We start from the raw sequence: 13521 nt of genomic DNA, 5'->3' as shown, positions 1-13521 counted from the left end.
TTCCTTCCTTCTCCACCTCTCCTGATCCATGCTGCAGCCTTGGCCTCTGCTCACTCAGGCTGACAGGGATCCAGAGTTCTTGCTGAGCTCTTAAAAAATGCCACAGCCACTGGTTCAAACCTGCATGAGTTCAAAGGGTCGTGGCCTCCATAACTCTGAAATCATTTAATCTCTTATTTTCCCTCTTCCTTTTTTTCTCCCCTTTGATCTCACATCTCCAATAAGAGATTTTTGATCCACAATCTTGGATCAATTCATCTTTCAATTATAAAACAGCTCAGACATTCAGAATTTAGAAAGGACGAGCCCAAACCATGAAGTTAGGTTCTAGATTTAAAACCACTTTGCGCTTTTTGATATTCATGGACCATTATGTGCCCAGCACTAACCTGCTCTCCTAAAATCACTTGAAAATCTATAGATTTTGTTTTGAGATAATCTGAAACTTGGACAATATCTTAGAAAGTAAAATCAAGAAAAGGCAATGAGGATAGCAGCACTTGTTCAGATGGATTTCACCTTTTCTTCTTTCTTTTGTTGCATACATTTTCTGTATATTTTTAACCTTACACAAACAATAACATTCCTGTTGTTTTTTGTTTTTTTTTTCTTTGTACTGTCAGCAGACCCAGCTGCAGGGAGTCAAATTAGTAATTCAGCAACGGTTTCAGCAACACGTGAGGTCCAGTCTTGACCTGAATAAAACTCATAAGTTCAAACTGACTTTCAGCTTTCCATTTCTCCCTTTTTTTTGTTCAGTTGCCTTACAAATGACCAAGTAGCAATGAAAATATAGCATGAACTGCCTTTGTTACTTATGGCATCTCTGATTTCAGTGTTAAATCCAAAGGAGTTCAATTCAAAGTGAACTGAGGTTCAAGTCACTACCAAGCTTGTTCTGAACTGGAGGAGCACTTCTGCCTGCCCATGAAATTCTCTTTTTGCCAAGGAATTCACCTTACGTAAATGAATGCAGTGTTATCTCTCCCCTTTTCCTTCCTGACACCTCCACCTTGTCCTCCCTTTCTTTAACTTAAGTACAACTCCATCTCAATACCCATCAGGCAGACTTCAACATTTGTTAATGATAACTAGTTTGGATCCTTTCTGGTCCCACTCCTTGGCCTCTGTGGAGGAGTTCCAATTTCAAAATAGCAAACAAAAATGCTAGAGCCTCTCACAGGAAAACTAAATAAATTATCAGACACTACGAGAGCAAATCAAATTATTGCAATCCTCCCAGGTACTGGCATGACTTTGAAAAGACTCACTTTTTTTTTTTTTTTTTTTTGCCCTGCTCTTAGGAAAGCCCTGGCATATTGACCCAGAGACTGCAGGGTTTGGTAAGTTTTCCATCTCTCTTGGGGACTTGTCCTAATGCTATGGGTATAAACACATTTGTGTGGTGTTTCTCAAGCCTTGTAATGTGCCACAATTCTGTAAGGCCACCATTTACAGCTCAGAACCACTTCCATGATTTTCTGTTTCCCTGAATTGTGGGTTAGATGGGATAAACCATGCTGAAGGTGATGATGCAGGATGAAGGAGCAGAGTGGTTCTGTGCTGTATTTCAGAGGAGGAGTAGTTTTGATAAGGTAACAAGCAGCTGCAGGTGTAAAGATAAAGCATAGGTGTTGCATAGAGCATCACATAAAACAGGGTCACTCCTCCCACACACTGAAAGGCATTCACAGCTTGCTGAGTTTTCTGGTTAATGCAGCAGCTATTTCTCTTTGATGGCTTTAATGTGTTTTGACCTTAAAATCACTTAAAATTTCCTGTGACCCTTTTCATGGCTTATCCCCTCTAGGCTCACTTGACCCAGTGAAGTGCTTTTTGAAACTCTTTTATCAACCTCCATGAAGCTCCCTACCAAACTCTTCAGCCTTAAAATCTCTAAGGTATTCAGACCTTCTGCTTTGTCAGCCAAAGAGAGGAGCTTGCCTGCAAAATACATATTTCTGTAAATTACTAAAACCCCCCAACACCTGAAATGTTGTGTTTGAAGTGAACCTTGTTCTCCTGCTGTGAGTAGCACCAGCCATGGACACCCACAATTTCAGGGACTTCTGCTGCCTGCCTTTGTTCCCATTGATCTGCAGCAGCATTCCTGCTAAAATATAAACAGTATTAAAACAAAATATCCCTGTAATGTAAAGCCAGATGGAACTGGGGGCAAAGTTAAGCACTGGATGTGCTTTGCTGGATGAAGGGTCACACCATTAACCAGCAGTATCTGCTGACCAGATACAGAGATTACAAACTGCCAGACATGTCCTCCAGACCTCCACTGCTTCTGTGGATTATCAAAAACTTTCCTAGTTTAACCTAAGCCACCTTTAGACAAAAGGACTTCATTACACTGTTTCTCACTAGAAGGAGATATTAAGTATTGAAAAGCTTTTAATTTTGCTGAAATAAGACATATCACCACCCTCCTAAAGTAAAAAAAAAAAAAAAAAAAAGAGGTGGAATATTATACCATGGCCCTGAAATCTTAGAAGGAAGAGATCTTCTGCAATGTTTCAGGAACTGAAACATCCTTTCCTGGCCATGAGACTGCAGAGACTATTTCTTTCTGAATCAAAATTACCTGTCATCAGGTATCCTGAGCCAAGGCTCTGATGAGGAGAGAGTGAATCAGCCTGCAGTGCTGATTAGAAGATGTAGTTTTCAAAATAGCTTTTCTTTTAGTTTTTTTTTCTCTCTCTCTTTTTTTTCCTCCTGTGGAAGCTGAGTAAATTGACCTGCTTCTGGGTGCATCCTGCCTTTGGATGGAAGAGAGAAAATAGCCTCAAGCAGTAACATCTGTGTGGGCCAGCCAAGGCAATGCATCAGGCTGTATCTTGCTGACAAAGAGCACAGAAATGCAGCCAAAAGAACTCCTACTGGTAGAAACTTCAACTTATCCCTTAAGCCACCATCCCTGTGCTGACATTTCTGGGTGATTCACAGGCCCTGCTTTAATTTCTGGCTGGTGTTGGTTTTGAGCTGATGATTTCTCTGTGGGTCCAGTGAATATTTCAACTTGTTCTATTGCTCTTCTATGGAGCAGGGAGCTTGATCAGCCTCAGGTTTGTTGTTTTAATGTTTGTTTCCTCCTTGCTGCTTAGTGGTTACCTTGATTTGGTGTGACATCCTCAAAAGCAGAGAGCTGGAGCTGGGGAGATACAACCCAGTATGGACACAGAGCATGGGACAGATTTAAAAATATCACTGACTGCTCTTGCCAGGGAAATACAGCTGGCAGAAGTCGGTCTGTGGACAAAAATGAAGCCAGTAAATGTGAAAAAGGTGGATTTTTGTGCTAAAGCTGGCACTTCTAGCCCTTTCAAGTGTTTGTAGGTACAATATATCAACTATTGATAAAACAAAATGAAGGTGGAGAAGCTCTGTGCCAGGAATGGCATGTTCATGGCACTGTGGGGATTTTGCTGATCCCTTTCACAGGACACAAACTGGAAGGTCAGACCTGCAGTTTCACCAAATTGCACAGTTTAACTGATCCACTGGAGGAAGGCTCTCCATCCCCCTGGGTGCATTATGCACCCAAGCAGCACTGCTGGGATGAAACATCATCCTGACTGCAGAAAGGGAACAACTCTTTGGATTCTTCTAGGCTCCAAATAAAGATTTGATCTTGCTGAGTGATTCTCAATCCTTTAAAATAAAAAATAAGAAATAAAAAATAAAAAATCCCCAAATGGGGGTGTTCTGGCCGAAAAAAGATGTTTCTAACAAAGGACACCATTGTTTGGATTCTACTGGCAGGAACTAGTGGAGGTAGAAAAATGTCATTCACCCTTTAGAGGGTATAACTGATGCTCCACAGATCATTAGTGAGATGGATGTACCAATATATCTGCTGCTGTGAAGGTCCCAAATGCACACAGCTCTGAAAAACACGTTATGGATTCGGGACACCAGCAATTTCTAGTCCCCTTTTTTCTGCTTCCAAGGGCAGTGAGGAAATAGTTTTGCCCATGCTGAGTTTTAGGCACATATGTTTACCCACAGCTTGATTTTATCTGAAATTTCCCATCTGTGTTGATTTGGGTTTGTAAATAAAGGAATAACTTTCTCTGCAAGCTCTGTCTGAGTAACCTCAGATGTGTGATCCATTGAATGCCAGTAATTATAGGCACAGATTAAATTTTAGAGAGAAAAAATACTTGTCATGTAATAAAATTCCAAATTTTGTGCAATGCTCTAAAATTTGGATCCTTATCCATATCAAGCTACCAATCATTTTGAGGTTTGCTCACCCTATTTCTCGCTTCACGTAGCTCTGACAGAGATGCAAAGCACTTCTTCAATAAATTACCTTTCTGAATAATAAAAAATAATCTGGTAGAAACCTCTGAGGGATGCAGTGCGGGAGAACAAATTACTACAAGACACAGAGGGAGCTGTAAATGTAATTGTGATGGTTGTGGTGACAGTTTGCATTTCTAATATATTCACTTTACCACAGAGCTCTAACAATAAGAGTTAGTTTGCATGACCTAGCACACATTTCAGGAGAAAAAAATTGCAAACCATATAGATAGCAGTGCAATGTCAGTGCTTTGCCTAATTATGTCTGGGTCTTCATTCTGATGTGTATTCTGATATACTTATGGGGCCTTTTAGTGATATTAAAGCAGGAAATAAATCTAATTTAGTTATTAGTTCAGTAAAAATGAGAAAAATAATTACTACTATATGGAAAAACTCCTGAGCTGCCAGGCTGCATTGCCAGAGTCAGTGTGTGATGCACTGCAACCCTGCTTGCTCTCAGCAGCTGATAACATCTTCTGTCAGCCAAGGAGGATCCTGATCTCTCCTTCTCCATCTCTACCTCCAAAAGATCCCCTGGGTGTGATGGCGTTCACAGGGGTCCCAGGATGAGGGAAGAGATGAGGATCTGACTCCATGTTTCAGAAGGCTGATTTATTATTTTATGATATATATTACATTAAAACTATACTAAAAGAATAGAAGAAAGGCTTTCATCAGAAGGCTAGCTAAGAAGGGAATGGAATGATAACAAAAGCTTGTGACTCTCAGAGAATCCGAGCCACCTGGCTGTGATTGGCCATTAATTAGAAACAACCACATGAGACCAATCACAGATCCACCTGTTGCATTCCACAGCAGCAGATAATCAATGTTTTTCTTTTTCCTCTGAGGCTTCTCAGCTTCTCAAGAGAAAAAATCCTGGCAAAGGGATTTTTGAGAAAATATCATGGCTACAGCTGGGAGTGAGTGGTAGGCAAGGCTCCTAAACCTGAGGGAAGCAGTGGGGAATGTCACTGCAATACAGGCAGGGGACTCCCCACTCCCCTTGGACTGAAATGTCTCTGTCTCAATCTCATCATCTTCATTTTCCCTATTGTCAGGTGAAACTCTGGACATGCAATAGTGTGTTGGGATAGCTGTGGAATACTTCAGCATCTTGCAGAATGAAACCACCATAAACAAAATAGGCACGTGTAGGTGCATATTTAGTTATTTGGGGAATATTCTGCTAGGAACTGAGAGATTTAGAAACCATTAGTAAATCCTTTTTCTCATTTTAGTCTGATTGCAACACTATTAATTTGAAAAAGCCTATAGCTCTACTTTATTCTCAGCTTTGCAACTGTTAGTGTATAATTAATGTGGGGAATTGCAAAGTATTCTCTCAGCACAGGTCATATTCCCAACTTGTTAGGGGCTTGAGTTTGGTAACATTTTCTCTTCATTGAAGAATGCTCTGTGTTTTATTAGGTCAGTGAACCATTCCAGCCTGCATATAAATTGTTCTGCTGAGCTGCTTCCTTGTCATGCCTGAATGAGAAGTGAAAGAGGGCTCATACACACAGCTTCTCCTCTGTTGGTTGTTTTTGCAGCTCTGTGCTTGAGGATGACCTGCCATTTGGGCCTTTTGGGCTCATTCTCCTTGCCCTGCTTGGTGCAGTTTGGTTCATTTTCATCTGTGCAAAAGAAAAGGGAGATTCAAGTCTCAAGACAAGGGGAGCAGCCCCAGGGTGCAGTGGTCTGGCCGATAACCCAGCTAAAAAATGAGGATCTGGTCAGGAAGTTTGGAATAGGACTGCTGCCTGCACTGGCACTGCACCAATCTCTTCATCACCCTGTTATCATCTGCCTCAGAAATAAGCTTGAGCTTACATGGAAATCAGTGCTGGAGAGGATTGTCTTGCCTGTGTCTTTTTGTGGATAAACAGACAATATTAATCTCCATGACCATCTGTCCTCTGGGCTTTTCAAGTGATAGATCCATTGCTCCTTTTTAAAGAGACATTTAAAATATATTTTTATTAAAAAAAATAGATCCCCAAAATGTTGTTTCTTAAATCAATTAGTGGGCAAAAAGCACTTTTTATCACACAGAAACCCCCTGCAAAGAGAGATGCAGAAATTCAGGAATCCCTTTTCTTTTGCTTTGAGCATGCTTTTACATACAGCAGCAGATCTGGCCCATTTCTTCAGTGCATTTAAGATATAGGTAAAGAATATTAAAATTTAGATGTTCAACTCCAGTAAAATTCATGCTGTAGTCTGGGAATGTTCTGCTTATAGAATGAATAAAAAATTTAATAACACTTTTGGGCTTGTTTAGGAAATATATTCAGTTCTTAACCAGATTTATTCTTGTTCCCCTCCTGAAAAATAAATTTAGACAGATGCATGTGCCCAAACCCCCTATTAAAATAAATGCATCAGCTACATATATATGAAAAAATTTACTTTTTAAGAAAGGCCAACTAATGGTTTTGTCACAAATCCTTACTAAGGGTGAGCAGTGAGGAGCAGTGTTCTGAGAGCACACCAAAAACCAGGTTGTGCCTGAGTCACTGTCTCCTGTTGGGAAGTCACAGCTCTCCCCGTTCCCCCCAGGCAGGATGCATGGATCATGTTTTGTTCAGCTGAAGAGGAAAGACAGCAGAAGCCTGATTTTTTTTTTCTTTTTTTTTGTTTTTTTTGTTCATCTTCTGGTGTATTTCCTGCCCAGGGGAGGAAGATGACATCTAATATGAACCTATTCTGTTAGGTAGACTGGTAAATTGGTAAATCAAGTAAAAACTAAGACCAGTGTTTCCTCTTCCAGTGTCTCCAGACTGGGCACCAACCAGGGGACAAACCAGCCCACAAACCTTGGTACTTTTATTTCTTTGAACAGGGAGTTACAGGTCTGTTTGCCATAAGCAGCTGCTCATTTCCTTCCAAACACCCAAATATGTTCAAGCACATTTGCTGTTCAGGAATCTTAGACAAACACTTGTTGCTTTTAAGCACATCCTTGCTGTATGAAAAGCAAGTTTGATGTGAATGATTCCTCCATCCATTTGGATGAGATACATGGTCTGTTCCCTGCTTGTTTGTGTGGGAGGGTTTGCTGGACCTTTGCCTTGCAAACTGGCTGGTTTTTGATAGCTGAAGTCAGTCTGGCTACTCAGTGAAGACATTGCAAAGAATATATCACACAGTGTCAAGATGACAACTCGGTGGGAGCCTGATTTGTTGAGCAGTAAAACTTCCTGCTTATGCAGCTGGCGAGGCAGTAATGCACAGAAACATTACATGGGAAGGCTGAAATGTGGGAAATCAGTGACTTTCACAATATGACATTGCTTAGCAAAAAGCTGCCTTTGAAACCCAGTGTTCACATTTCCAATTAGTTTGCCTCCAGCTCCCATGCAAGGAAAGTCCTCATGCTACCAGGATGGGAAAAGAAAGGAGGAGGGAACAGGAGCAAGCAGAGCTGGAGGAATGACTGTGAGTTATATTGCACACTGTGAATTGGCTATAAATCCTGGCTTGCAGGAATTACTGGAATGGAGAAATAGTTATCTCCTAACTCTGAGATCCAATCTGCAAAGCCCCAGTGTCAGTGGGATGATTTATGTGGTACAAACTCATCAGGAATGAGCCCAACACAATGAAACAGATGCACACAGGAACTCGCTCTCAGTTTTACACGGGGAGCAAACCCCATGTCTCTGGCTGTGTGGCCTGGCCATGAGGCAGTGCCAGAAGAGGAGCTGAGGTCAGGCTCCGGGGGTGCCTGGTGTGCTGGGAAAGGCAGGAGGAGGATGCTGCTCTCCCTGACCTCTGTTGCAGATGAGCTCCAGAGGGAGCTGTGGCTCGCCTTTTCCCGCTCAGAGATGCGCTCGCAAGGAGCAGACAGCAGAGGAAAGGATAAATGTGTGTCCCGTGAATCCCTCTTCCTCTCCCCTTCTCTTCATTCCAACCTTTCCTAAGAAAACTCATCTTTTATGGGCTTTCATTTTTAAAGGTTGTTTGTAGAGCAGTCCTATGAAAATACATACAGTAAATAAAGGAAACCTACCGTGTTGTCTGTGTTTATAATTTTTGTTAGGATGCAGTAGATATCAGTCAGAACACTGCTTTAAAGCCTCCTGAAACGCAGTGACATCCCAGGATTGTTAAATCTGTGCTTTTCAAAGGGGAATTCAAACCACTGCACAAACAGTTTTTCTCCAGCGCCCGAGCGTGTTTGTTGGATGCAAAGCTGATCCAGAAACATATTTTATTTTGAGGTGCTGCCAGCATTTGCCTCTTCCCTCTCAACAAGACTGATCACACTGGAAACAATCCTTCTCAAATGAGAACACGAGGCTGTAGATTGCTGATGCACAAACACACATTTCCCTGTCAGCTCTGCCACCCGTGCCCGGCTGTGGGTGTCTGCTCTGCATAATCACCAGGCACTCACTGCAGCTGGCAGCCACTCACACCTCCCTGGTTTACACTTTTTGGGGGTTTGGAGTGATGTTTATTTAGATACAAAACACAAACTTTCATGAATGCCTTTCTTCACACACTCAGGAAGAAAAGGAGAACGAGCCTGAATAGAAAAGATGAGGTGCCACCACTGTCTCCTGCTCGTTTTTGGCTGTCATGCAGACAGTATTAGAAAATCCAAACTGTACAGGGATGAAACCAAAAATCATAAGGCAGAAATTCCAAACTGTACAGGGATGAAAATGAAAACCCTAAGCCATGCTTCTATGTGTTTAAAATAAACCAATAGCCTGTTTGAGTTCAGTTCAAAAATAACCTCTTTGATGGGTTGTGTGGCTTTTAGTTTTTATTATCTCCTTCAACTGAGAATCTGAAGCTGCCAAAATTAAATAGAAGCTTTTTTTTTTCTTCTCTGTCCCTGCAGGTGAGATATTAAGAAGGAAAGAGAAATGTCTAAAAGCAGTGGAAAAAATATCAATGTATCAAACACTGACAACATTGAATTAACTGCCAATTTATCTGCCTTAGTATTAGTTTACTCACTCTATCTTGATAGGTTTTATTAGTCAGGTAATAATCCATCCCAAATTTCTAAGATTATAGACTGAGTGTATATAAGTACATAATAAAGCTGTTTTGCTGAAGTGTTTGAAACTGTACTCGATGTGTAAAAGTACATAAAACCAGAGCAATTCCATATCCAGAGTGCAAAGAACAATTAAAATAATTATAAAATCCTTCAAAGGGATTTTTTTTTTCTCAGAATTGTCACATTCATCATTGTGGTTAAGCCACCTGTACATTTCTCAGGTGAGGTCACCTGGCAGCAACAGGGGGTACCACAGAGCTGTGATTTGGGCAACAGGTTCACCTTTAGCAGCCTCTCTGACATTGTCCTGGTGATTTGGAAAAGGGAGATGATGCAGTGCTAAACTTCCAGTAAACTTCACATTTGATCACAGCTTTGCTACCATGATATGTGCATTTTTTCCCCTCACTCTTTGTGCAGATTTTACAACTCTGTGCAAGCTGAAATGTCCTGTGAAATTCAGGGCTCAGCTACCTTACATGGAGTCCTTAAAGCCTGACAGAAAACATGCTTAAATCCAGAAAAAAACCCTCTGTGAAGCAGAAATGTACTGTTTTTTCCTAATTCCTTCTTGTCATAACCTTCCCAGGAAGGCCAGCAGAAGCCCTGCACAAAAATTCCCAGCTGTATTTCTGAGCACTCAGTTACACAGCCCATGGGGCTGTCACCTCTGCACAGTCAGCTGCCCCGGGTGGGCTCAGGATTATCAAAATTAACCTGATTAATGTATAAATACAGATATGTTCATTGCTGGTGACACTGCAGAATGAGCGCCTTGATACTCAGCACTATTTGAAATTACAAATGGATATTATGGTAGCTTTTACATGTAGCTTTTAAATATAGTTTTTGCATGTTTTATTTAAGAAAAAGAGTGAATTCTTCATGCTAGGGACTTATTCTCTACTTTTTCATTTGTCTGTGTATAGTTAGGAACATGTGCCTGTGTTCACACTTCAGGCTTTCAGTGTATGCCACATATTCTATTTAATCCCCCAATCTAGTCCATACCTGATGAAAAATGACATGAAATCATGCCTGAAAAGGGGGTGAGATGTGTTTATGGGACAGAGAGCAGCCCCTCACTGCTGGGAGCACTGGTTTTCTGCATTTTGTGGGGAGGAAAGTTGGCCAAGGTCAGCTGAGACTGATTTCTGCTGTGCCCTGAGGGCTTCTGCTCCAAGGGAGCTGCAAAATCTGGAACCTCTGACAGAGGAGGTTATTCTAGAGAAGTTATTCTAGAGGTTATTGCTAGAGAAGTTGTTCTATATAACAATAGGAAGACATACAGCTCTAAGAGAAACTGCTTCTTATAAAATCTTTTGAATTAACAACTACTTTTGATGGATCTTGATACTTGTCCCATGTCCTCTTGATTTTAGGCAAAAAAAAAGAAACATTGCTCAACATTTTTCACCAATTAGCAGTCAGTGGCCAGTAAGAATCATCAAAAAGTATTGCTTTCCTTCCACTTAATTATGTTGCTCTTCTTTTATCACATTCACAGGCCCTTTATTTGAGTTTTTATAACACTAGGCTAAATAAACCAGACTAAATAGCAGTTATTGAAGTAGAATGAAGGCTTGGATCAGACAGAACAAAATTGTTTTCATCATCTCAAAAAAAATTTTTTGCAAAAGATTATAGCAAGATGGACAACAAAACCTCAGAAACTTTTGGAAAGTGGAGAGGAACCTGCTGTGAGTTGGTGGAGTTTGGAGGAGTGTTTTGCTGGGCTGCAATCATCATCAGCACGCTTCCCTTTGATCTGCCTGGAGATGTGGCAGGGTGTTTAGAGCTGGAAACAGCACTTCTCTAATGTTCCCTAACCTCAAAAACAGGATGCCAAACATAAGGTTTTTTCCTCCTTTTTTCTCCCTCCAGCACATTCCTGCCAGAACAGACTATTCAATTGTGCACTGTGCGTCACGACCCTCTCTGCTGAAGGAGGGGAGAGCTGCAGTGTGGGGAATCAGAGGGCTTTTGTTGCTGCAGGGAATTTTTTACTGTTTTTTTTTTTCTTTTTTCCTCTGTGTGTGAGAGACATAAAATGCTCTGGAAATGTACAGATTCTTCCTGCCAAGAATGGTTGTTTTCACAGCTCCCCTCTTGCCAATTTCAAACTGATTAAGAAATAATAAAGGAAAAAAAAAAAAAAGTTTTCGCATACATATCCTAAACCCCCTGGCTGACAGATATTGTTGAGCAATTGAGTCTGTAAAAGTGCCAAAATAACCTATTTCCCCAGAAGAATCGAAGAATCAAATATTAATGCTGATGGTAACGTGAAAAAAGGGAGTTTTCAGTGACAAGAACAAATTCAAGGATAAAGGGCTGTTAACCAATTACCTTAATTAAGCTGGAATTATGACTTTCTAATATTTTTAAGGATCTTAGGTTCTTGGCCTTTGGCCCTAATTTTTTCCCCCCCAAAAAATCTTTCATGCAAAATAATAATTAATCTCTGAATATGAATGTTCCTCATTTTGAATGCATGAAATATTTAGAGAGGATTCCAGCAAGATGTTCTCCTCCCTACTTTTTGACTTGACTTACTCTAATTAACAAGTTGGTTTTGGCTATATTATGGGCTCTGATGGAAATATAGGTGATCACAGCACAAATACAGGCTAAATGTTCTGTGGAACAGGCACAAAAGGGAGAAAAGGTGTTTAGGAGTCAGAGAACTGAAAGGGAAATGTGTGACTCACTTTTCTGGCACCTCCTTCCCGTGTAGCCCCGGGCACAGGAGCAGACGTTGGTCCGGACACAGTGGCCACCATTCTTACAGGGCGGGATGCAAACAGCTGGGGAGAGGAAAGGAAATGTTCTGAGCACCAAACTCACCTGGGGACCAGCACTGCCACAGCACAGGCTCCTCATTTAGGTGCCTCAGTAGGGAGAGCAGCTCACAGAGGTGTTTTTGGGATGGTGACTCCCCAAAGGGTGATTTGGGCAGCTGCCTGGGTGGAGACCCTGATTCTGTGTTGTTTGTGGCACAAATGCGGGACATGGTTCCCATCACCTGAGGGTCTCTTAGACACTTAAGTGATCAGAATATTCCCAGTGGTGTCAGATTTTTAAGTCTCTGTCAAAGGGCTCCTCAAGGGCTTCTCCCCATGAAATACAGATCAGTGTTGGACATTTGCTAACTTGGCCTTGGTGCTGTTTCTCCTCCCTTTCTCAAAGAAGCAGAAGGAAGGGCATTGTTTTCCTTCAGCATCCATCCATTATATCCTGCCATCAATTTCAGATCCCATGAATGTGGATACTTATTTTCAAATTTTAGCTCTGTCTAAACCAGAACACTTGAGAGCAAACATTTCAAATCACCTAGATGTTGAAAATCACCTGTTTTCAAGAGCAAGATCATTGAGTTACAGTCTATAATTTTGACTCTCTCCTTCACCCCCAACATCATTAAAAAAGAGTTTCCAGCAAGCTCCATTTGCAATTAGATTTTTCTGTGTGAATCATTCACTTGCAAAAATATACATCAGGACCAGATTGATCTAGGAATATGGGAAACATAAGAGATTAGGAGCAAAGAACTTTAAATGTTGAAGTAGTTTTGGTACTTCAGGGTGTATTTATATTCCCAAATTCAGGAGTTACTCTGTCCATATTAAAAAAGAGAATTCTTCAATCCATCTTGAAAAAAAGAGCACAGGGGTGGTCCAGCTGCTTGGGCAGTTCTCTTCCTTGTATGAGATACTGGGGCATTAAAGGATTAATTAATTAGTCTTCTGCAGCAGAGAGTGAGTGAGAAGCCCAGGATACTGTTAGCCTCAGTTTAGAGCTGCGACAGGGACTCAAAATCAGCTCCTGCTCCATCAGAGCAATATTGGATCACATTTTTAGTGATGTGATGAAGTCCTACAGAAGTTTCCCATCCACAGATCCACAGCACTTCAGGGTGGTCAAGTAGGTGACATTGACATTGTGAGCCCCATTTGAAGGTAAATTATCACCTGGCTGTGAAACCAGTATAGTACACAGCACAGGGTACCAAAATGAACAAAGCACTGCCTTGCTTTCTCATTTAATTGAATAGTTGTTAATTAATGATATCACTGGTTTAGAGTAATTACTTAGTTACTATTAATGGCATCACCAATATGTTCTTACTTCTTCCCAATACCATCAGGAACAATAAAAAGTGGATTTATAGCAGACTATAA

At 41.0% G+C, this 13521-nt stretch overlaps 1 protein-coding gene across 1 annotated transcript in view; it reads right to left on the bottom strand.

The window, feature by feature from the left end:
* The window catches only part of LOC102068631 (von Willebrand factor D and EGF domain-containing protein), a 178389-nt gene that overhangs the window by 17225 nt on the left and 147643 nt on the right, over positions 1 to 13521 (bottom strand). The window contains exon 25 of the mRNA XM_074547885.1: positions 12052 to 12147. Coding sequence (XP_074403986.1) covers positions 12052 to 12147 — 96 coding nt within the window. The remainder of the gene's footprint in view (positions 1 to 12051; positions 12148 to 13521) is intronic.

This window comes from Zonotrichia albicollis, chromosome 10, assembly GCF_047830755.1.
Source record: "Zonotrichia albicollis isolate bZonAlb1 chromosome 10, bZonAlb1.hap1, whole genome shotgun sequence".
Lineage (NCBI taxonomy): Eukaryota > Metazoa > Chordata > Aves > Passeriformes > Passerellidae > Zonotrichia > Zonotrichia albicollis.
This window is presented reverse-complemented; position numbering and strand designations above follow the sequence as displayed.